The following is a 24269-nucleotide window of genomic DNA, read 5'->3' on the forward strand; positions in this document are numbered from 1 at the left end:
CCTCAAGAGAGACCATGAGCCAGAACCACCAATCTCAGCCATCCCCACATTCTGAGAATTCAAGAATTCAGGGAGGTTCTGATTTTCTTCCAGAAAGATTGCTTTCCAGCTTGACAGAACCCAAGTCCATTTCTATTGCTAGCAGCCAAGAACTTTGACTGATACACAGATTAATGCCAGGAGATTGCAGGAGACAGATACTCAGGGAAATGTTCATAACAGGGAAATTTAGGATATTTATTTATCTGATGGGTGGTAAATAGCATAAAAGCCCACTCACGGGCAGCCCAGGTGGCTTGGCGGTTTAGCATCTGCCTTTGGCCCAGGGTGTTATCCTGGAGTCCCGGGATTGAGTCCCACATAGGGCTCCCTGCATGGAGCCTGCTTCTCCCTCTGCCTGTGTCTCTGCCTCTCTCTGTCTCTCAAGAATAAGTAAATAAAATCTTTAAAAAAAAAAAAAAACTCACATTCCAGAATGGAAATCCAGCAACTATGAAACAGTAAAAAACTGGTTACCCAGAATCAAGTTCCCATTAAATGCAAGGATACGGGGAATCCAAGGATCTCAGGGTGGAGGTGCCCCTAAAATCCCCAAATAAGTTCAAGGTTGAACTGAAACTCAAGGACTTTCTATGATGGTGATTAAAAAAATTTTCTCATCAATTGTAGGTTTACAATGACCCAAACTTGAAGTTTGAGCCTGCCTTTATGAAATTGTATCATATGATCACCAGGTGTCATATATGAAATTAAGACATCAGGAATGAGGATGATCCTGAGATTTTTTAAAAGAGATATGTGGATAGATTCAGGGGATGTTAAATATTTAAAATCCCTATTCCTCTACTGAGGATCTTATATCTCATACCCAATTCAGGAGGCTTTTTTCCTTTACTTGAAGATACTTCTACTTTGCAAGGGAAGGCCTGTTTCCCTCATGTCTACTACATGTGATGGGTGGTAGATAGATAAGGAGATAGATAGATAGATGATAGATAGATAGATAGATAGATAGATAGATAGATAGATAGATGATAGATAGATAGATAGATAGGTCGCTCCTATATATAGGATAAAATGCTACCCCTTATCAATAATATGTGTTACAAATACCTCTACTAGTTTGCCAATTGTTTTTCTTCACTTTCATTATTATACCCTTTTAAAAAATAGAAGTTTTTAATTTATTGGCTTTTTCTTCTATGGTTAGCACTGCGAGGTTAAGACAACTTCTTTCCCCTGAGGTCAGAAAGACTTCTCTTATATTTTCTCCTAAAGGCTCTAAGTATTTCCATTTCACAGTAGAATCCCTAACCCATCTTGAATTGATATTTTTTCAAGGTGTGAGATAGCATCCAAGTTCATATTCTCCTCCACAGGTATAAACAATTGCCCAAACCCATTTATTGAGTAGTTCCTCTGTCATAGGCCACAATTTTACATATGCATGAATCTATTTCTGGGATCTTGATGATTTTCCATTGATTAATTGCTAGATCAATACCACTTTGTTTTAATTACTATAGGGCAAGCAATTGCCAAAAACATTATTTTTCAGGAGTATTTGCCTGTTCTTAAACATTTCTTTCTCTAAATAATTTTAGAATCAACTTGCCAGATTCTAAGGAAAACTATTGAGAAATTTCTTGAATTTGCATTGAATTTAATTATGGGATATTTGACAACTTTAAGATACTGTCTTTTCAACCATGAACATAGTACGTTTCTCCTATTATTTAGCTTTTTGTTGCTGTTGTTGTCAGTGTTTCTCAGTAAAATCTAATGATTTCTCAACACATATTTTGTTTAATTTATTCCATATATATGTATATATATATATATATATTGCTATTGTCATTGGTTCTCTTGTTTACAACATTTTCAAATACATTTACTATAAATCAGTCAATTTAAGGTTTATTTATCCCATAGCCAGCCATTTTCTAAATATTCTCACTAATTCTAATAATTTTATTGGTACATTGTTTGGGGAATTCAGTATATAAGATTACAAAATTATTTTCCCCTTACCTTTAAATCTCTTCTCTTTCTCGTTTTAGTGAATTAGCTAGAACATGTTGTAAACTGCTGAATAGAAGCAGTGATGGTTAGCTTCTTTACTTTTTACTTGATCTTAAAGGGATTATTTCTAATGTTTATTCACTAAGGTTGATAATTGTTGCAGTTTTTTGGCATGTATCTATCAACAGATTAGGAACGTTCCTTTCTGGGGGCCTGGGTGGCTCAATTGGTTGGGCGTCCATCTCTTGATTTCAGCTGGGGTCATGACCTCAGGCTTGTGACAGGCAGCCCCTCATCAGGCTCCATGCTCAGCAGGGAGTCTGCTTGAAATTCTCTCTCTCCCTCGGCCCCTCTGCCTTCTCTCTCTCTTTCTCTTTCTCAAATAAATAAATAAATCTTAAAAAAAAAATGTTCCTTTCCATTCCCTGTTTACTCTAAGGTTTTCTCAGATCATTTTATCTAATGAGCTAATCACAATATTACTAAACTTATTAATTTTTTATGGATTAATGGATTTTCAAATGTCAAATCACTCTAATGTTTGGGAAGCAAGCAATTGTTGGTCATGATGCATTGCTTTATGCATACTGTTATATTTTGTTTGTTATCATTTCGTTTAGGATATTTGCACCCATGTTGATGAGTGAGATTGAACTTATTTATTTCTTTCTCATAAACTTATGTTCCGGTCTTATTATCTTTGTCACACTGGCCTCCTAAAATGAGTTAGGCAGTATTTCTTCTTTTTTTATTTTTGGGGAAATTCTGTATATAAGTGGAATTGGTTTCTTGAATATTTGGGTGAATTCATCTGTAACTTCAACAAGTCTGTGGTGGTGTTGTGATAAGATTTTACAAAACTGATTCAATATATTATAGCTTTATACTTATTCAGGATTTCCACTCCTACTCAAGGGAGTTTTAATAGTTTTATGTTTCCTAGGAATTTGTCCATTTCATCTACATTATAAAACTTTTGGCATAAAGATAGCTGTAGTATTTTTTTCCTATCATTTCATTTCTGCTGTATCTATAGGCAGAAATGTTCTCCTTTTTATTCTTGGTATTATTTGTGTCTGCTCTCTTTTTTTTCCTGATCAACTTCAACAGAGGTTTGTCAATTTCATTAGTGTTTTCAAACAACAAACTTTTGACTTCTTCAATCCTCTATTTAATCCTCATCTAATAGTTAATTTCTTATTATCTCCTTTTCACATTCTTTGGGTTTTCTCCATCTTTCTTTTCTAATTTCTCAAATTGAACACCTCAATTTAAGTGTTTAATTGAAAATTTGAAGTTTAGCTCATTACAAAAACAACCAAAAAAAAAAAAAGAAACAGGTAACAAAATGACAATAAATACATATCTATTGATAATTACTTTGAATTCAAATGGATCAACCACTCCAATCAAAAAACATAGGGTAATGAAATGGATTAAAAAACAAAAGACCCACTGGGGCACCTAGGTGACTCAGTTGGTTAAATGTCTGACTTCTTATTTCAGCTCAGGTTATGATCTTGGGGTTGTGAGATTAAGCCCCATGTCAAACTCTGTGCTAGGTGTGGAGCCTGCTTAAGATTCTCTCTCCCCTTCTCCCTTGCCCCTCCCCACAGCCCCTCTCACTTTCCCTCTCTTAAAAAAAAAAAACAAAACAGAAAACAAAAAACAATACCCATCTATATGCTGCCTTACAAGAGACTCATTTCAGACCTAAAGACATCTACAGACTGAAAGTGGGAATGAAGAAATATTTTCACGCAAATGAATGTCAAAAGAAAGCCAAAGTAGCAATAGTTGTATCAAACAAAATAGACTTCAAAACATGGATGGTAACAAGAGACAAAGAAGGGCACCATATAATCATAAAGGGGACAATCCAACGAGAAGATACACCAATTGTAAATATTTATGCACCCAACATGGGAACACCTAAGTAAATAAAAGTTAATAACAAACATAAAGGATCTCATTAATAGTAATACAATAATAGTAGGGACTTTAAAATTCCACTTATATCAATGGACAGATCTTCCGAAACAGAAAATCAACAAGGAAAGAGTGGCTTTGAATGACACACTGTACCAGTCGGCTTTAATATATTCAGAACATTCCATCCTAAACCAGCAAAATTCACATTCTTTTCAAGTGCACATGGAACATCCTCTGGAATAAATCACATATTAGGCCACAAAACAAGTCTCCTCAAATTCAAAAAGATCGAAGTCCTACCATGCATCTTTTCGGACCATAATGCTACAAAACTAGAAATCAACTGCAAGAAAAAGTCTGGAAAGAGCACAAATACATGAAGGTTAAATAACATGCTACTAAACAATGAATGGGTTAACCAAGAAATCAAAGAAGAAATGAAAAATTACATGAAAAAAAAATGAAAATGAAAACCAAATGGTCCAAAGCCTTTGGGATGCAGCAAAAGCAGTTGTAAGAGAGAAGTTTATAGCAATATAAGTGCCTCAAAAAATTTTTTTAAATCTCAAATAAATAATCTAACCTTATACTTAGAGAAGCTAGGAAAAGAACCCCAAATCCAAAGCCAGTGGAAGGAAGGAAACAATAAAGATTAGAGCAGACATAACTGACATAAAACTAAAAAATAAAAAACAATGGAACAGGTCAGTTAAAAAATAAAATGTAGCTCATTAAATTTTACCCATTTTTTTCTTTTCTAACATTATTCTATAGGGTTATAAAATTTTCTAAAGTTATCACTTTCACACATCCCCAAATTATGAGGTATTATCATTCAATTCTAGATATTTTACATTTTGCATTATGACTTCTTCGTTCATTTCTGACTTTTTTTTAAATCTTACATAATTTACAAGTATTAAAAAATTATTACTATTGTTATCTTCTATCTTGATTGCAGTATAGTCAATAAATGTGTAGACCAAGATGCAGTAAACCACGACAACCTGTGTCTCACATGGATTACCAGTTAAACCTCCAGACAGAATATAAAAAGAATCTGGGATCCCTGGGTGGCGCAGCGGTTTAGCGCCTGCCTTTGGCCCAGGGCGCGATCCTGGAGACCCGGGATCGAGTCCCACGTCGGGCTCCCGGTGCATGGAGCCTGCTTCTCCCTCTGCCTGTGTCTCTGCCTCTCTCTCTCTCTCTCTCTCTCTCTCACTGTGTGCCTATCATAAATAAATAAAAAATAATAATAAAAAAATAATAAAAAAAAAAAATAAAAAAAATAAAAAGAATCTACCTCGGAACTCTTCAAAACAATCAATGGAGGTACACTAGGGAGGAAAAAAGAATGACAAAAATGCTAGTAAGTTTTCTTTTTATTTTCTTTTTTCTCTTTTAAATTTAGCCCAAGGGTTGTCTCCATCGTGGAACTGTGCAATGGGCACAGACAACAAAACCCTGAGAAAATTCCCCTTTCTGGCCAGAGGAACAAGAATAGGAGCCTCTTCAATCTAGAATCTCCATTACTTTTTTTTTTCTTTTTTGCTCCTGGCCCTGTCCCAACACCAGCCCCAATGTCAGAGCTGCACTGCCACAGTGATGGTGACAGTGCAGGCAGCTAAAAGCTGTATCTTTGACAAAAGGCACCATAAAAGGAGATCTTTGAGTTCCAAATATTGTGGGGGCAGGGGTTCTTTTTCCTTTTCCTCTCTTGTCTCTTGATACTTTGTCCAAGGGTTTGGTTTGAAGTTCCACAAACCCAACCCTTGCAACGGCATGTTCTGTGAGATATTAGCAAACACTCTTAAAATCAATAAAAAGATAGCTGTGATTAGCAGAAAAATAAAAACTATCTTAAAAAATGAGTGAATGAATAAACTGTCAAATGGGATATTTTCAATGTTAAAAACAAATGAGTTACTCAACAACACTCAACATCAGGGAAATCAAAACCACAATGAGATACCACCTCATACCAGTCAGAATGGCTAAAATAAACAACTCGGGAGACAATAGATGTTGGCAAGGATGCAGAAAAAGGGGGCACCCTCTTATGCTGTTGGTGGAAATGCAAACCTGTGCAGCCACTCTGGAAAACAGTATGGAGGTTTCCTAAAAAAAAGTTTAAAATAGAGCTCGGACCCAGCAATTGCACTATTAGGTATTTATCCCAAGGATACGAACATAGTGAGTTGAATGGGCACATGCACCCCAATATTTATAGCAGTAATGTCCACTATAGCCAAAATATGGAAAGATCCCAGATATCTATCAACAGATGAATGGATAAAGAAGAGGTGAGATAGATGATAGATAGATGATAGATAGATAGATGATAGATAGATAGATGATAGACCTAGAGATATATATAGATATAGATATAGATATAGATATAGATATAGATATAGATATCCCACCCACTACACAATGGAAGAGAACTCAGCCATCAGAAAGAATGAAATCTTGCCATTTGCAATGGCATGGAAAGAACTAGAGTGTATTATGCTAAATGAAATAAGTCACTCAAAGAAAGACAAATACCATATGATTTCACTCATATGTGGAATTTAAGAAACAAAATAGATGAACACAGGAGAAAGAAAAATAAAATATGGTAAAAACAGTGAGGGGGACAAACCATTAAGAGATTCTTAACTATAGGAACCAAACTGAGGGTTGCTAGAGGGGAGGTGGGTAGGGGCTGGGGTAATTAGGTGATGGGCATTAGGGAGGGCATTTGATGTAATGAGCACTTGGTATTATATGCAACTGATAAATCACTAAATTCTACCTGTGAAACAAATAATACACTATATGTTAATTAAATTGAATGTAAACAAAAAAATTTTTAAAACAAAACAAATGAGCTACCAAGCCGTGACAAGACATAGTGGAATGTTAAGTGCGTATTACTAAGTAAGTGAAAGAAGCCAATTTGAAAATGCTGCATATTGAACAATTCCAACTATATGACATTCTGGAAAAGGTGAAACCATATAAACAATAAAAAGATTGGTGGTTGCTAGGGGAAAGATGAACAGACAGAGCATGGAAGATCTTTAGGGCAATAAAATACTCTACATGATTATAATGATGGATATATGTCATTGCAGTCTTCTCCAAACCCATAAATGTGCAACACCAGAATGAACTCTGAGGTAAACTATGGATTTTGGGTGATTATGATGTGTCAATGTAAGTTCAGCCTTGGTAAAAAAAAAAAAAAACCACCATATATATTTATATTTAAAGAAAAAAAAGAGAGTTGTTGTGATGAGTAATGTTGATAACAGGAGAAGCTTTGCATGCATGGGATATGTGTGTTTAGGGCGTATATCGGAAATCTCTGTCCCTTCCTCTCAATGTTGTTTGTAAACCTAAAACTGCTCTAAACATATCAAGTCTTTATTTAAACAAATACGGCATAATATATACAGTATGGAACTATGTAAAATATACATATAAAAGCAAAACAATAAAAAAAAAAACATGGTGGTTGAATTAAACTTACTGAAATCTTTTACCATGTCTTGATTTTTCGGTTTCTATAATTCATTTTTCTTACTTTACTTAATTAAGCAATATAATTATGTTTTTATAGCATCTGTAATAACAAGTAGAATACATGATATTATGCACAGATTATTTGGTAACAATGATCAAGAATGTAAATGTATATGGACAGAGATTAGAAGGTAACTATAAAAATAAAAGACTTTCTAAGAAAAACAAATAAATATACTTGCCCAATGACACCAATCCCATTCCTTGGAACCTAAAAGAATAAAAAATTATTATATTAGTTTCCTAGGGTTATCATAACAAATTGCCATAAACTTGATGGCTTAAAACAGCAGAAACTTAGTCTCCCATTCAAGAGGCCAGAAATACAAAACTTAGGTGACAACAGGGCTCTACTCTCCCCAGAGACCCTAGGGAACATCCACTCCATGCCTCTTGTAGCTTCTAATGGTTGCTGGCTAACTTGGCTTCCTCAGCTTGTGACTCTCTGCCTCTGTCTTCATATCACCTCCTCTGTGTGTATCTTCTCTGTTCATCTCTTATCAAAACATATCATTGGATTTAAGATCTACTTAGATAATCCAAGATGATCTCATTTTAAGATCCTTAATTTAATTTCATCACCAAAGACCCTTTTCCCAAATAAAGTAATATTCACGTGTTCCAGGGATCAGAGCAAGGATATATATTTTGGGGGTCCCTCATTCAGCCCATCACACTTCTTTTTCACTCAAAAATCTATACACAGACATTTATAGGAGCTAAATTCATAAATGCCAAAAACTGGAAACAACCCAAGTATCTTTCAACAGATAAATGGATTATCCAACTACAGTACATGCCTACAATATAATACTGCCCTGCAATAAAAGGAAACAAATTATTCATACATGCAACAACATGGATAAATCACAAATGCATTATGCTAAGTAAAAGACTCAAAGCTACGTAATGATTTCATTTATATGACATTCTGGAGAAGGCAGAGGATCCGAATAGACATTTTCCAAAGAAGACATACAAATGGCCAACAGGAACATGAAAAGGTGCCCAACATCGCCAATCACCAACAAAATACAAATCACAACCACAATGAGATATTACATCACAACTCTTAGAATGGGTATTATCAAAAAGATACAAAATAGCAAATGTTGGCAATAATATGGAGAAAGGGAACCCTTGTGGACTGTTGGTGGGAATGTAAATTGGCACAGCCACAATGGAAATGGAGGTTCCTCAAAATATTAAAAATAGAGCTACCATATGATCTAGCAATTCCACTTCTGAGTATTTATCTGAAGGAAACAAAACCATCATCACAAAAGAGTATCTGCACCCCCATGTTCACTGTAGCAGTACTTACATAGAAATGAAATAAATATCTATCTACAGATGAAGACAATGTGATATGTATATGTCATTTATATACGCAGGGAGATAAACATATAGATATAGATGTAATGGAATATTATTCACCATAAAAAATAAGGAAATCCTTCCACTTCTTATAACATGGGTAGACCTTGAGGTTATTATGCCAAATGAAATAAATCAGACAAAGAAAGACAACTACTGGATGGTCTCACTTATATGTGGATTTGAGAACAAAATCAAAAACCAAAATCAAACTCAAAGAAACAAAATAGATTTGTGGTTGCCAGAGGTGGGGGATAGCCCTACCAAAATTGGTAAAGGGGGTCAAAAGCTACAAACTTCAAGTTATAGGATGTAATGTACAGCATGGGGACTACGGTTAACAATACTTTACTGTAAATTTGAAAGTTGCTAAGAGAGTAGATCTTAAAAGTTCTCATCCCAAGAAAATATAATTATGTGTGGTGATGGATGTTAACTAATTGTGGTGATCATTTCACATTGTCTACAAATATCAAATCGTTATGTCCTATACATAAAACTCATACAATGTTATGTGTCAACTATATCTCAATTTTAAAAGATAATATATTTTTATATTTATACACTATATGGACAGAGACATAACAGTTGTTAGCAGGGGTTGAGGGGGCGACTGCAAAGGAGAAGCATGGGAGACTTTTGAGGAGCAATGAAACTGTTTTGTGTCTTTATTGTGGTGGTGATTATGCAACTCAACGTATTTGTCAAAATTCATGGAACTACACACCAAAGAGAATCGATCTTTCTCCATGTCAATTTAAAATATGCTGAGTGAAATAAGTCAATTGGAGAAGGACAAACATTATATGGTCTCATTCATTTAGGGAGTATAAAAAATAGTGAAAGAGAATAAAGGGGAAAGGAGAAAAAATGTGTAGGAAATATCAGAAAGGGAGACAGAACATAGAGACTCCTAACTCTGGGAAACGAACTAGGGGTGGTGGAAGGGGAGGAGGGCGGGGGGTGGGGGTGACTGGGTGACGGGCACTGAGGGGGGCACTTGACGGGATGAGCACTGGGTGTTATTCTATATGTTGGCAAATTGAATACCAATAAAAAATAAATTTATAAAATAAAATAAAATAAAATAAAATAAAATAAAATAAAATAAGGAAACTGAATGGGAAAAAAAATCAGAGAGGAAGACAAACCATGAGAGATTCTTAACTCTGGAGAACAAACTGAAGATTGCTGACGGGGAGGTGGGTGGGAGGGATGGGATAACTAGCTGACCGGCATTACGGAGGGCATGTGATGTGATGAGCCCTAGGTGTTATGTGCAACTGATGAATTATTGAAAACTACATCTGAAACTAATGATGTAGGATATGTTGACAAATTGAATTTAAATTTAAAAAATAAAGCAATATGGTTAAACAGAGCTACTGGAGCTGGGCCTCTGCAAGCGGCAGGTTCCTTCATCAGGTGGATTTCACTCTGCCAGTTGGGGACCCTCAAAGGAGACAAGAGGGCATGAAGGAAAAGAAACTTGCTCCTTCCTATTTTGATTTCTGTCAGCATCGCCCACAGAGTCTCTTTATTCAGGCAGGGAAGTTGTTTCCAGTCTTGTTTTGTTTTCCCACACTCCTTAGTAGCTTTGCCACACCCCTTCAAAGATCCCGTATGTATACAATGGAATATTCCTCAGCCATTAGAAACAACAATACCCACCATTTGCTTCAACGTGGCAACGTGGATGGAACTGGAGGGTATTATGCTGAGTGAAATGAGTCAATCGGAGAAGGACAAACATTATATGTTCTCATTCATTTGGGGAATATAAATAATAGTGAAAGGGAATATAAGGGAAGGGAGAAGAAATGTGTGGGAAATATCAGAAAGGGAGACAGAACATAAAGACTCCTAACTCTGGGAAACGAACTAGGGGTGGTGGAAGGGGAGGGGGGCGGGGGTGGGTGACTGGGTGACGGGCACTGAGGGGGGCACTTGACGGGATGAGCACTGGGTGTTATTCTGTATGTTGGCAAATTGAACACCAATAAAAAATAAATTTATTATTAAAAAAAAAAAAAAGAAAAAGATCCCGCATGAGCCCGCCTCCCTTCCCAGGAACCTGAGCATCCTGCCCCAAGGTTCTAGATGCTCAGCACCCCACCTTTCTCTTTGTGCCCCCCCTGCCCCACCCTGAGGAAGGCAGCTGCTTCCTTCACTTCCTATCAACGCACAAACTCTAGTTCTTTTTCGTCCCTTCAGAACTCTATGACCTGCTTCGTCAAATTCTTAAATTAATCTTTCTGTTAAATGTGACTGATGTGGCTTCTGTTTTACTGCCCAGAAGCTGATAGGAAGCCAACGTCCTTCCTATGCTCTACAAGATCCTATGTGATCTGCCCTCCTCATTACTTCTCTGACCTGGCCTCCAACTTCTGTTTCTCCTCACTCACTGATTCATAAGAAATAAAGCAGATAAAGGAGCATGTTAAACCTCACCACAGAAATGTAGTCATCAAAGTTCAAAGTATGGAAAGCTCCTTTGGATAAATAACTTAGTTTCTCCAACAAATAAATTGTGAGGGGGGAAAAAGAACAATGGAGTGGCAAGCTCCAGATTGGAAGGGCCTTAAGAACATATAAACTAGTAAAACAAAAAACATTATAAACTGGCAGCAATGTGAAGACCTAACTTGAGCTCAGGTTTTATTTATATATATATATAAATATATATATAGTTTGTATTATATATATATTTATATTATTATCCATATAATATATAAAAATATATTATATTATATATATATAAATATATATAACATATATTTATATTATTAATATGCATCCTTTATATATTTATATATAATTTATTAAAATAATGGAGGAATTTAACCATGACAGGATATGAGATATAGGAATTAAGAAATTACTTTTAGTTGTTAAATGGGACTGTGCTTATGTTTAAAAAGTCCTTCCCATATATGGGGAAGTACTTATGGATACATTGATGTCATAATACATGTGGGGGGTGTAATAGATGGGCATAGATGAAACAACATTGACTATAAAAGAATCATCGTTGAAGCCAAGTGTCTTAGTCTAGTGGGACTGCTATAACAATGCCACAGACTGGGTGGCTTATAAACAACAAATGTTTATTTCTCCGTTCAGGAGGCCATGAAATCCAAGATCAAGGCACCCACAGATTCTGCGTCTGGTGGGGGCCCCTTTCCTCACTCAGAGCAGTCTTCTGGCTGTGACCTCACATGGCAAAAGGATCAAGGGAATTCTCTCCACCATCATTTATGAGGTCACTGGTCCCCTTCACGAAGGGATGATCCTTAAAACCTAATCATCTCCCCAATGCCCCACCTCCCAAGTCTATCCCTCTGGGGGTTAGGTTTCAATATACAGTTTTGGGGGGAGGATGGGGACACAAACTTTCAATCTCTAGCACCAAGTAATGGGGCAGAAGGGATCCATTTTACTACATAAAGTCCAGGTTGTTTGTATGTTTTAACATTTTCCATTTGTCTTTAAAGTCTGAGGGTCCACCACGTGAGGCAGTTAGGTCAAAGAATGGCTCACGGGTCTCTGGAACACATCTGAAACCACTGTTGAGAAGCATATAGTGCTGTGGTTTCACCTGTAGGCTCTGGAAACCACCACCTGAATCTGTCACTATCTATCTATGTGACCTTGGACTTGACTTCTTCAGGCCTGTTTCCTCAGAAACGAAGTGGAAATAGCAATGGGATCTCCTTCACAGAGTTGTCACACAGACTAAATGAATTAATAGATATAAAGCACTGTCTTAGAACATCATCTGGCCCATTTTGAGGAAGTTCTCAAAAAATGTCAACTATTACTGTGATTTTTACTACACAGGGAAACAAGTTGAAATGAACCACTGGGGTCTCAAAACACGTGTATCCAAAATATGTTTTTAATCTTGATGAAGTTCACAAATGGTACAATATTGAGATTTCCTTAAATTATACAATCATGTTCTTAGACAACCAGGCAAAGCATTACCATTACCATGTATTCCCAGAGGCCACAAAGACAATGATTTATTGTCCCTCCTAAGGTTGAGCAGAGCTGCCATGATCAATAGGATAACTCTCAAAGAACCAGTTTGCTACCAGATAAGCCAATAATAGATGCCATCACACTGACCGCACACAGAATCAAATATAAAAAGAATACATAACACGTATGGGATTAGCTTATTTTGCATTCAGTTTCATTCCTTCCAAATGACAAAGGTGCTTTTTTTCAGTATCTATTGGGATGCAAACATGTATATCTTCCATGGGGCCTTCTCACCAAGTGTTGTCAACAGAAATTAATAGAAGTGGTGAGTTCAGCTTCATGGTTACCTGAGATGGGAAAAAATAAAATAAAATAAAAAAGAAGAGGAAGAAGGAGGAGGAAGTGGAGAAGGAGAAGAAAGAAAAATAGAATAAGAAAGACAAGAAGGAAATAATCACAATTACTACTAAAAAGAACACAAATCTACAGGGGTGCTTCTTTCACAGCATACACAAATTGTGGGTCTGAGATGTAAATAAGCTTTTGAAGCAAATGATGAGAAAAAAGCAATTATCAATCAGCAAGCATTTTTTTTTTTTTCATTTCTCTTCTCATAAAGATGACACTGCATGTCTGCAGCCTATCCTAGTGCTCTGATTTCAGGCTGACTAGAAGAAACTCACTACTCAGAAGGAAGGATGTAATGGGAAAGAAGGGATCTGAAGACCCTACCAGGTCCAGTGGGTTTCCAAATGTGGATCCTAACCTCCAAATTCTTTCCCCTCCCATCTGACAGTGTAAGGACAGTCACCTACTTCCCGGAGTCATGTCACTGCTCAGGCACGAAGGTCTCTGCGGCGCCGGCCAAAGGCTTCGGACCCCACGTTGGTGGGCACGAAGTTGTTCTTCACCACACCCCCAGATCTGCTCAGCAAGCCTGCCAGCCGATGGGTCACACAGGTGGCAGTGTTGCAGGATCTCTTCTGGGCAGTGATGCTGATTTGTAGGATGGAGGAAGAAGACAAGGCCTGTCAGTGAGAGGCTAGGGGCAGGCACCCGCCCCATGAGGCCTTCGTAAAAAGAATTTCAGCTCTTCGACATATCACTTAAGAATAAGTGTTTCTCCTAAGTGCAATTATCGAAGCTGTTATGAGAAATGGGCTGGCAGCTTTTGCTAGGAGCCCTGCCCAGAGACCTTTCTTCGCAAAAGAAACCCAGTGCCAATTGTACGGAAGCGTTGAATCACTGTACTGTACACATGAAGCTAACGTTACACTGTACGTCAACTAACTGGAATTTAAATAAAAGCTTTAAAATAAGAAAAAGAAAACAACCCAGCGCTAAGCTAAAGACTCCAGTACTCATGTACTGACACCTGCACTTGCTGTCACTTATAGTCCTTTTAGAACCATAAGAAGTGGTCACCAAAGGCCCAGCCCTACCCCAAGACATGCAAGGAGCATACAGAAGCCGTACAGCAGCCACAGACACCAACAAACCACTTTCCATGGGACAGTGAAAATTCCCTAAAGTCTTACCTGGAGAGGCTCAGAGAGCAGGGATGCAGCATCCTCCCCCAGAAGTCTTACCTGCTCCTCAGCACACCTGTCCTGGATGGTGGAGCTGCTTCACAGGGACCACTCACCAACGCCCGTATCCGGCTACCCTGAGGCTAAAGCTACTTTTAAACATGGGTTCTAGGCACTCTCAAGCCTTGGACGGGGACCAGAGTAACGACCACCACAGGGCAAATCCTTTTAGAAAATAGATTTATTCATCGGTGATGAAGCATGAGGAATGAAGCAGAAATTGGAGGACTCTACCTCGAAATCCTCTGGAATCTCAAGAGGCTTCCCTCACTCTTACCTCTAACCTCTAAAGGAGCAAAAAGACCTCATACCTGGTCTATGAGTGCTGCTCACTTCCCTTCCATCCTGAGATCCCCAATATTCTCTCTCGCAAGCAAAGCTACCAATGCCAGCTGGAAGAGCAATCCAAGTGAAATCTGCATGCATTAAATTCATCAATGGGAGCAAGAAGGGAAGTCAGGAAGGAGTGGAAGGAGATCAGTTGGCATCCTGGGGCACCCCAAAGCGAGGTTAGCGGCCCCTCTCCAAGCCGCTGGCTATGTCCCTTTTCTTGCCAGGTGTTTCAGCCCCGAAGCCGATGCCAGAGAATGTATGAAAGTTGTTCAGGTCCTTCGAGTATGTGCCCAGCACACAGGTACTCAGATTACTGCACCGCTTAGCTCTGGAGCTGTCCAGGCTGCAGGGAAAATACATGCCAGACAATACCATGCCCCGGGTCTGCCCCCAAGGGCAGTCATGCAGCGAGGTAGACCAGGGGAGGGGCCCTGTGAGCAGAGGCAGGAGGGGCAGGCAGGAGCGCAGCTCACACATCCTCCATGGAGCCAGGCCAGTGTGGGGAAGGGCTGTGGTCGGGGAGGGGCGGCCTTTTCTAGCATTCCACATGCTGCTCATGCTCTGCAGTGAGATTCTCGGGGTAGCTACGTGTGCATCACACGCCTCTGACCCGGCAGTGCCAGGGCCAGGCCAGGGGCAGGAACGTGCCCAAGCTCCGGGAACCCTGGAGGTGAGGCTGGGCAAGGGTCTGGCCCCGGGACAGCATGCGCATCTCCACAGATCCTCCAGATCTAAAGACCCCAGACCTACCTCAGACACTGCTCTACCTAACCCCACCCTCTGCACGGCCTTTGGCTTCACCTTGCACATGTGCAATGAAGACTCCTTGTGGGTGTGAAAGAACAACACACACAGGTTACATTTCTAAAAAACTCTGAGATACACCGAGTGTGTCTTCTGGCTTTACACTTACCAGCCCCAAGTCAGCCAATGCTGGAACTTCTCCTCAGTAGGGCCAGACCCATTCCCTGAGTGCAGGACTCTATACCTCCCATTCTATTTCCTAACAACTTCCAGGAGTGGATCTTTTTAATGCGTCTGACCACGGTCTCTTCAGCTACACCTGGACCTCCGTCTTCCATGGAGCCTGAGAATGGCTGGGCCCCAGAGCCTGGTGAACCACCACAGCCTGCTGCACTCCTGGCCAGATGTTGTATTTCCTACCTCTGTGGGATACGACCTTCCGGACCCTGCGGAGTAGAGTTGGGGGCCTTACCTGGAGCCCTCAGTCTCCTGCTCCTGCTCCTGCTCCAGTTCGTTCTTCCTCTGCACGTAGGCCTTCACCAGGGCAGCCAGCAGGAGGCGCCCTTCCTTCTCACTGAGTGCAGTGGGGTCTGGGAGGCCCTCCAGAGCGGACCTGGGGAGGGGAAGCAAACCCCATGGAGGCTCTGAGCCCCTGCCTGCCTCCTCCCCAGGATAAGTAGCAAGGCTTCCTGGCCCCCGTGACTTTCCCTGAGGATGTGCCCCCCACCTCCACTCCCAGTCCGCAGGGCTGAATTCAACGTCCACCCAAGGGTCTTAATTCACCAGCAGCCTGTCTGCAGGGACTTCAGCGGTGCAGAAGGGCCTGGGCCCAGGGCCAGTAGAAGGGAAATGCTCTGGGGCTTCAGGCTGTCTCACCTGAATGGTGCCGCCTGGAGGCCGCCCGCCTGGCACAGGACCAAGATGCTGAAAGCCAGGAAGGGGGAGGACTTCCACAAGCCCATGATGGCTCTCTGTAAGGAGAGAATGACATTACCGCTGCACGGAGACCAAGCAAGGCCTGGAGCCCCCAGACCTAGGCTCCCATCCTGCCTATCCACAGCGGCCCTGTGGCCTCGGGCAGGTTACCCGACCTCCCCAAGCCTCCATTCATCTGCCAGGGAGGCTGCTGTGAATCTCAGAAGATATCGTGCAGTGAAGGGCTTGGTAGAGCAGAAGCAAGAGTCCTGGGGTGCAGCGGAGCTCTGGGTTAAGTCGGGGAGAGGCAGAGTGCAGGCACAGGAGCGCACACCTCTTGCCTAATGCAGAGACCACGCCGGGACCCACCCCCTTATCCGTCTGTTCTCCCACCGCGCCTGTCTGTCGGAGAGATCTGCACCACTTTCCTTCCCCTCGGCGGGACTTCCCACTAACAGGTGGGAGAGGAGAGTGGGAAGGGGAAGGCTGCCTTGGAAAGGAGCCCTGATCTCTCAATACGTGGGTTTGGGGGAAACGTTGACGTGCCCGCTACTGGGGCCTCTGGGCTCTGCGTGCCCAGCCCGCCGATGCTGGAGCGCAGTTAGCCGCAGCTGCTGATCTCCGGCATCCAGAGGTGGGCCTGGACCTGCTCGGCCGGCTGCACCGCCCCCAGGGCCCCACCCCGGGGTGTCCCAGGGTCGCTGGCGGGCTGGCGGCGCCTCCTAGGAAGGCTCGAGGCTCCCCCATCGGGAGACTCGATGGGACCCCTCAGGACGCAGATGGCACAGGACCCCCAGGCCAGAGTGAGGCTGCATCCTGCACGCCACGCCCGGGGGCACCGACACCGGGGCGCAGCCTGCCTACCTCCGCCCGCGGAGCTTCCAGCGCCCGGCAGGAGCCCTGGGATACTTGGGGTTCCACCTGCACTGAGTAGAAGACGGCGCTCGGACCGTCCCGAGCGCCCTCCGCGCCCTGAGCCGCACGGAGCACCTGGAGCACCTGCCCAGACTTGGGCCGCCAAGGAAGGGCCTCGGACGCAAAGGAAAGGCAGCCGGCCCGAGCGCAGTGGGTGACCTAACCCAGAGGCCAGTTATTAGGGGGCGCGGAGCGGGAAGTTCCTCACCTGAGACGGGAGTTTCTGGAGAGCGCCAGCGGCCGTCAGCCCGGGGGGACACGACGCCTGCTGCGGGCGTCTTCCCCGCGGAGCTCCGGCTCTTATTCCGGCGATAGCGGGAGGGGGGTCCCCACGAGCCGGCGCGGCCAATCCAAAGTGGCCAGGACCGACCCAGCTCCAATTGCGTCACTGCTAGCACTCCCGGCCCTGGTTCTCCAGGGAGGGGAACCATCCGCTCCGGCTGCCTTTTGCAATGAGGTCATTGCTGGGAGAGCGCGAGGGCAGGGAGGGGCGGAGAGCTCTCGACGCCGTCCGGGGAGCGGGGGCCACGCGGGGACTTTGCATCCCCTACGGTGAGGAGCCGGAGCTCCTCGCTCTCTGGGTGCCTGAACTCCCGCGTCGACGCTCGTCCCACTGCCCCCTGCACCGCCGCCAGTTCGAAAAAGGCGTCTCACCTGGGAAAGCGCCACAGCGAAGGAGCTGGAGGGGCGGCGGGGCGGGGGGACTCGAAAGGTTGATCTCTGCGGCCACCTGGTGCACTCCTGAGATATGCCCTGCTCCCCCGCGCTCCCTGCCCCCACCCCTCACCCCGCCTTGGCACCCTGTGCCACGCAAAGTCGTTTTGCTTCTAGTCTGGGGAGCCAAGCCTCCTTGGCCTCTGGGGCAGGGGGAGTGGGAGGGGGGCTGGGGAAGGCGCTGAGCCAGCGCGAGGCCTTTCCGTCGTGCCCCCCCCAGACCTCGACTGGGGCTCCGCAGCCCCCACGTTGAGCCAGGCCCCTCCCTGCAGCGCGGGCTCGGTTTACACAGCTGTCCCGTGCGTGCGTCGGGCTTGTTTGCCAAGGCTGGGAGCGCCCGCGCTCGGATTTCTACCTGTGCGCCCCGCGGCCCGGTCCGCTCCCCCGACGGGCTCCCCTGCCGCGCAACACGCACGACCGAGGGCCTTGCACGCGCGCCTCTCCCGGCTGCGGGCGGCCCGCGGGGCACGGCGGCGCGCACGTCTGGACCCCAGGCCTGGGCTGCGGAGCCCGCGCTTTGCCGCAACCCACGCGCCTCCACGCGCCGTTCGCCAAGGAGCGCGCGCGGGCAACGACCCCAACCGCCCTCGCCCCAAATCCGAGGGCAACCCCGCGAGTGTCCGCTCTAGGGCACGGCACGCGGAGCACACGCAGGGGTGCACATTGTTCCCCGAGCGGGGCGCACGCACCAGCCTGCCGCTGTCTAAGGAGAGCCGGGTTCTCGGAGTCCCCGCGGCGGGGGAGGCTGCCGGGTGGGGGCGGAGGAAGAGGTGAAGACGTGTACCTGCCCCACCTGCGGCCTTCCTTGGGGTGAGGCTGCGCCCCCAAACGCGCCCTGCGGCCCCCGACCTCGGGAGGACTGATCGCGTCGCGCCGGGGGCCAGATCCCACCGCTGCTTACCGCGCCCGCAGCCCCGAAGGGCGCTCAGGGGCGGCCTGCGGGGCCCTCCCTCCGGGTCGTGTTTCCAATTGCACCTGCACAGTTGAAACTTCAGGCAACACCCGCAAAGAATCCTGACCGTCTTGCCGGGCCTGCCTGCCACCCTGGCAGGCAGAGCGCACAGTGGCTGCGGGAGCCAGAGTCGCCCCAAACTCCGGGACGCTGCGCGGCACCTGCAAAGTAGCCCAGGGCTCCAGCGGACTGGGCAGGGCAGGGTCCTTCCTCCCAAAGCCCTGCAAATACGAGAGACTTCTGTGACCCTCTTCTCGCATCCTGGCAGGAGTGGAAAGGCCCAGCTGGGAGGCACCACCGGACTAGCGACTCTGCCGTCTACACTGCCTGTTCCCGGTCCACTGCCACTGTCTCTGAGGTCTGGCAAAGCGTGTAGCCTGCTCCAGCAGCTCAGGGTTGCTCCATTCTCCCCCGAGCACTGGGGACCGAAGGGAGGAAGGAAGAGCGGAAAAGAAGATCCGGAAGGCCCCAGACCCTAGAGTCCCAAGCCTCCTAGCCTTGACCAAGTTGGTGGCGCGCTGAGCCTGGGAGGGAGGCAGGTGGGGAGCGTTGGAGAAGTCAGCTTGGGGTCTGGCCTCCCAGAAGGCCCAAAAAGATCAATTTGGGGGAAACTTTGAATCCTTGGAGTTGATGACTGCAGAGGGCGAGGACTTTTTCTAAAGTGTTGGGACCAGCTGTGCTGCCATCAAACAGAGCAGCATCCCCAGCTGTGCCCTCTGCTCCCGACACGAGGGCGCGATGAGTTGCCCAGGAAGAGAGGCCACCCTGGGTGAAGTCTGCGGAAGCTCCCCTCAAGGCCTCTGAGCCTCGGCTCCCGGCACTCTGTCAAGCAAGAGTGTGCACCCCACCCACAGGCAGATCTTAACACCAAAAATACCTGGATCCGGGCTTTGAATGTCTCCTTGCGTGCTCCAATGGGACCGGCTGTTGTAGCTGTAACCCCCCAGAATTATTTGGCAGGGTCCTCTTCCTCCTGTCCTCGCACAGTGGCTGGCCCACAGTAGGTGTGCAGCAAATGTTCAGTGGAAGGGCAGATAGCCAGAGGATGAATGAGTGAAGAATTCCATGGGTTCATTACAGTCAGAGTCAGCAGTAAATTCGCAGCCAAGTTGAACTAAATAGACCCAATTTAGATCCATTAGATTGCAAAACCGATCCCTGATCCAAAGATGCACCTCTTTATTGAATAGAAGGAATCAGTGTCCTGGTGAAAACTTTCTGGAATCTAATGTGAGTGGAAGTACTGAGGACTTCTCTTCCGAAGTACACTGGCTGGAAAAGCAGTTTTCCTCACTCCATCCTTGTATTAGTGAGTGAATGGAAGAAAAAGTCAATACAATAACTTGCTTTCTAAATTGAGAAAATTACATTTTGATTTCCCTGGAACTGTTCTGAGCTCCGAGGCATCCCCAATCAACTAGCTAGCATGAAGATTTACAAAGAATAGTTTCCCAGGAATATCTTGTGCTTTTAAATCATCTCAAGTATTTTGATGCTCAGCTTAACTATTTTATGTAATTATTTAACTTTTGAAGCTGCCCAGTCTTAAACAATTTTAGAGAGAAAGAGATCCTATGTACTAAACTTTTTGAAGCTTATTTTTATTTACTTTAACTTACTCTCTGTTTTCTTTATAAATTTCCTAGGAGAAATATTCCTTAGGGGAAAGTTTTATTCATGCAACAAATACTTATCTGAGGACCTACTGCGTGCCAGAAATCCTTTTTGGCACTAGCAATTCATGGTGAACAAAGCAAAAACCCCTGCCCTCCTGATGCTTGTATTAAAATGATGTATTTAACAGAAATCTTTGTATATTACCCTTTACCCAAATAAAACACATCCCTACCCTACTCACATCCTCTCAGTGTGGTAATGCCATATATTTGTTTGTCAGGAGAATATTCAGAGCTTCTATTATCAAACCATTTAAATATTATTTATATCCAGCTGAGCTACAGAGTGTACTTTGATTACATTTCCTTGTTCATTTGTTTTACGTCTAATAATTCCCTCACTTTTCAGTTGTCTTTTTTCTGCCCATCCTTGTTTATTCCTTTTCCTCAATCCTATTTGTTCTTCATTCTTGGTTTCTTCTCTCACTTTGGTGGAGCACATTCACCATTGTATGATAGATTTTCTGGAAACGGAATTCGAGGTTGGGAATTATCTTCACTCTGATTTTGAAAATATTCTCCATTGCTTTCTATTTCCAGTGTAGAAACCCATTTACTATCTATCTATCATCTATTTATTTATTATTATTTATTATTTTTTATAGGCACTCTCAGTCTCAGAATCTTCTCACTAGTGTTTAAAATTCATGATGATGTGCCTTGGCATAGGCTATTTTTATTTATTGTTTTATTTATTGTTATGAGTACTGAGAGAAAACTTATAACCTGAAATTTCATGTCCTTCATTTCAGGGAAATTTTCTTGCTTTATTTCTTTGATAATAACCCCACCCCCTGTGCCTTTGGCTAACATTCTAAGAGAGTTTTGTTTTGTTTTGTTTTGTTTTTCAAATTTACCTTGTTTTTAAATCCTCTTGACCATGTTTTTAATTTTCAAGAGCTTTTTTGTTTTTATTCTGTGAATGTTACTTTTTACATCATCTTCTTTTTTTATTTAATGGATACATCTTCTCGTTGTTCTCTGAAATGGTTAATATAGGATTCATTTTTCATTAGGGGAAATATCCCTTAGGGGATATTTCTCCTAGGAAATGTGTAAAGAAAAGAGAGTAAGTTAAAATTTGTTTTGTTCTTCTCACATGAGAGGCTATCCTCACACCTCTAGATTCCCTTGACTGCTTATTTATATTTAAGAGGAAGGTAATAAACTGCTCTTTGGAATATGGGAATGGCAGAGTTTTCCATCAGTGGGCTTGAATATAAAGTGATTAGATGGAAAGCAACCTCCCCATTTTATTAGAGGGACCCTAAACTATGAGTAGATATAAGATTTTTCCCCTGTCTTTTCATTTGCCCTAAGAGTCCTCCAATCTCCTGTATGGGTCAGTGGGATGGGGATTGAGGTAGAGTGTAAGCCAATGAGTAGGGAAGGAGGCTGAGAGTTTTGCCATTCATTACTGTAATCCACTAATCTTTTCTAGATCCCAAGAGGGATAGTCATCTAACTGCATAGGATATAGAAAGAAATCTTGAGTCTAAGTACTCCTCTTAAAGGCTTGCAATCACTCCAATTTTTTTTTAATGATTTTATTTATTTATTCATGATAGACACACAGAGACACACAGGCAGAGGGAGAAGCAGGCTCCAAGCAGGGAGGTCTCCAGGATCACACCCAGGGCTGAAGGCGGCGCTAAACCACTGAGCCACCAGGGCTGCCCACAATCACTCCAATTTTTAGCCCATCCTGTATCTCCACCAACAGAGGCAACCAACTGGTTAAAGCCCTGAATTTGTCCTGGGTCCTTGCTTTTTGATAGATTTCCCTGCCCTTCTAGAATTTATACTAGAAATTCGTGTCTTTACAATGCTTCCTCTTCTCCTAAACCAGTTAAGAATGGAAGATGGGAGATAACAGTCTTTGCCGAGCCCTCAAATTAGACCCAATTCACTGGGCAATTGACCTCGGCTGATTCCCACTCCCCATCGCAGGCCACCTGCCTGGAAGCTTTTTCCCCAAACCGCAGAGAAATTGAGATGCCAACATTTAACCCACAGAAGTCCCTTCCAGAGAATATTTTTAGAGTTGTCTGTCCCTGCCAGAGAATGAGCAAAGCATGGTGGCCCAGACCCAAGCTGGTCACTCTGAGAGATGGACAGACACAGTGAATGACGTCAAGGAATTACTCAGGTTGGGTTCCTCTGAGATGATTAAAATTCTCTCTTGGCTCAGACCCACAGGACCAAAATTGACTCTCTCCTCCTTGTCTGAGAGCATTGTTCTACACTCCAAAGGAAGTAAAAAAAAAAAAAAAAAAAAAAAAGATCCTTAAAACTGTATTGCAAAACTAATCAGAGTAAAATCTCCTGCATTCAACATTCTCAGAAAAATGAGAATTTTAGTAAATTCCCAGGTAACTGAAACATACTTTAAATGGAAAACACACCTTTCTAAAAGGCATTTTGGATAGAAACCCCTTTTAATGCATACATTCTCCTCTTAACCTTCTCTGGATGACTCACAGCCATCATCCCTCGGTGCTGCATCCTGGGTATGGGCGTGAGTTAGCTGGGTTGTTTACCGCCCTGACCCCAAATGCTGTGCTTTTTAACCCTTGGCGCACCATTTTTAGTTATTCTATATTCATCTTAACATTTAATTATTCATATTCAGTTGCATATGAAGTCCTCTCAGTCAAGATCTCAGGAACATGCTTTTGACTTTTGATGGTTTCTCTGTCCCTAGCCCCAGGCCCAGTCTACCTGAATTTTCACCTGCTAAATTCAATGCCATCAGAAAGCAAAAGAAGTGTGCTCAGTAGAACTGGATGGAGCAAATCAAAAGGAAGATTAAGGGAAAGATCTGAGTATCTATCTTATGAGTAATGCTAAAGAACTCTAATGCAGCTTCCTATCCTTTCTGGTCCTGGGCTATGTCCTATATAGAGAATGTTCCTGAGGAAGTGAGTGTTCCTATGATGTTAAAGAAATATGAGATAGGCCATAGGTCTCGCATAATAGTGCTGTCCAATAGAACTTTCCACAGTAATGGAAATGATCCATATCTGTGCCGTCCAATACAAGAGCCACTAGCCACATGTGGCTCTTGAGCTCTTCAAATATAGCTAGTGTCAACTGAAGGACTGAATTTTTAATTTAGTTTAGTTTTAGTTAATTTAAATATAAACAGTCACATTTAGCTGGAGGCTACTGTACGGGACATCTCAGTCTACAGAATAGAGTAGTGGTTAAATACATAGATTCTGGAGCCAGACCACCTATTGTTCAAATTCTGACTCTCACATTTATTAGCTGTTAGACCACAGACAAACCTCTCAAACTTTCTGTCATCCTCCTTTATAAAATTGGGATAATAACACTGCCTATTTCATAGGGTTGCTGTGAGGATTAAATAGGTAATTAATATAAAGTGCTTAGAATAGTGTATGACAAACTAGAAAGTGCTATATGTATGCTAACCATTGTCTTATATTGGGTTTCTCCAGAAACATAACCCAAGACAAAAATTTGAGTACAAAGCACTTATTTGGGAGTTATATCAGTAAGGGAACAGGGACATGAGAC

The 24269-nt window shown here is 43.1% G+C and overlaps 1 protein-coding gene across 3 annotated transcripts; it reads right to left on the bottom strand.

Annotated features, from left to right (window-relative positions):
* Positions 1 to 12781: 12781 nt before the first annotated feature.
* Positions 12782 to 17727, bottom strand: LOC140614743 (calcitonin gene-related peptide 1). Of its 3 annotated transcripts, none has more exons than XM_072793969.1 (5): positions 17593 to 17727; positions 16431 to 16525; positions 16027 to 16167; positions 13704 to 13884; positions 12782 to 13235 (listed from the first exon to the last, which is right to left on the bottom strand). In XM_072793969.1, exons 2-4 carry the CDS (start codon positions 16514 to 16516, stop codon positions 13725 to 13727), a joined length of 387 nt encoding a protein of 128 aa, XP_072650070.1. In that variant the 5' UTR covers positions 16517 to 16525; positions 17593 to 17727; the 3' UTR covers positions 12782 to 13235; positions 13704 to 13724. The 3 variants fall into 3 exon arrangements, with proteins under 3 accessions (XP_072650070.1, XP_072650068.1, XP_072650067.1); XM_072793967.1 differs by having other exon boundaries at positions 13700 to 13884; XM_072793966.1 differs by lacking the exons at positions 12782 to 13235; positions 13704 to 13884 and adding an exon at positions 14641 to 15153 and having other exon boundaries at positions 17593 to 17726.
* Between the last annotated feature and the right edge of the window lie 6542 nt (positions 17728 to 24269).

This window comes from Canis lupus, chromosome 23, assembly GCF_048164855.1.
Source record: "Canis lupus baileyi chromosome 23, mCanLup2.hap1, whole genome shotgun sequence".
Lineage (NCBI taxonomy): Eukaryota > Metazoa > Chordata > Mammalia > Carnivora > Canidae > Canis > Canis lupus.

What these genes read in the sequence shown, in the direction of transcription:
- LOC140614743 (XM_072793966.1), bottom strand. Translation starts at nt 16,516, where the DNA reads ATGGGCTTGTGGAAGTCCTCCCCCTTCCTGGCTTTCAGCATCTTGGTC. An exon ending in CTCCAGGCGGCACCATTCAG is followed by an intron (nt 16,168 to 16,430) that starts GTGAGACAGCCT and finishes TCCCCTCCCCAG; the next exon opens with GTCCGCTCTGGAGGGCCTCC. An exon ending in CAGGAGACTGAGGGCTCCAG is followed by an intron (nt 15,154 to 16,026) that starts GTAAGGCCCCCA and finishes TTTTCCCTGCAG; the next exon opens with CCTGGACAGCTCCAGAGCTA.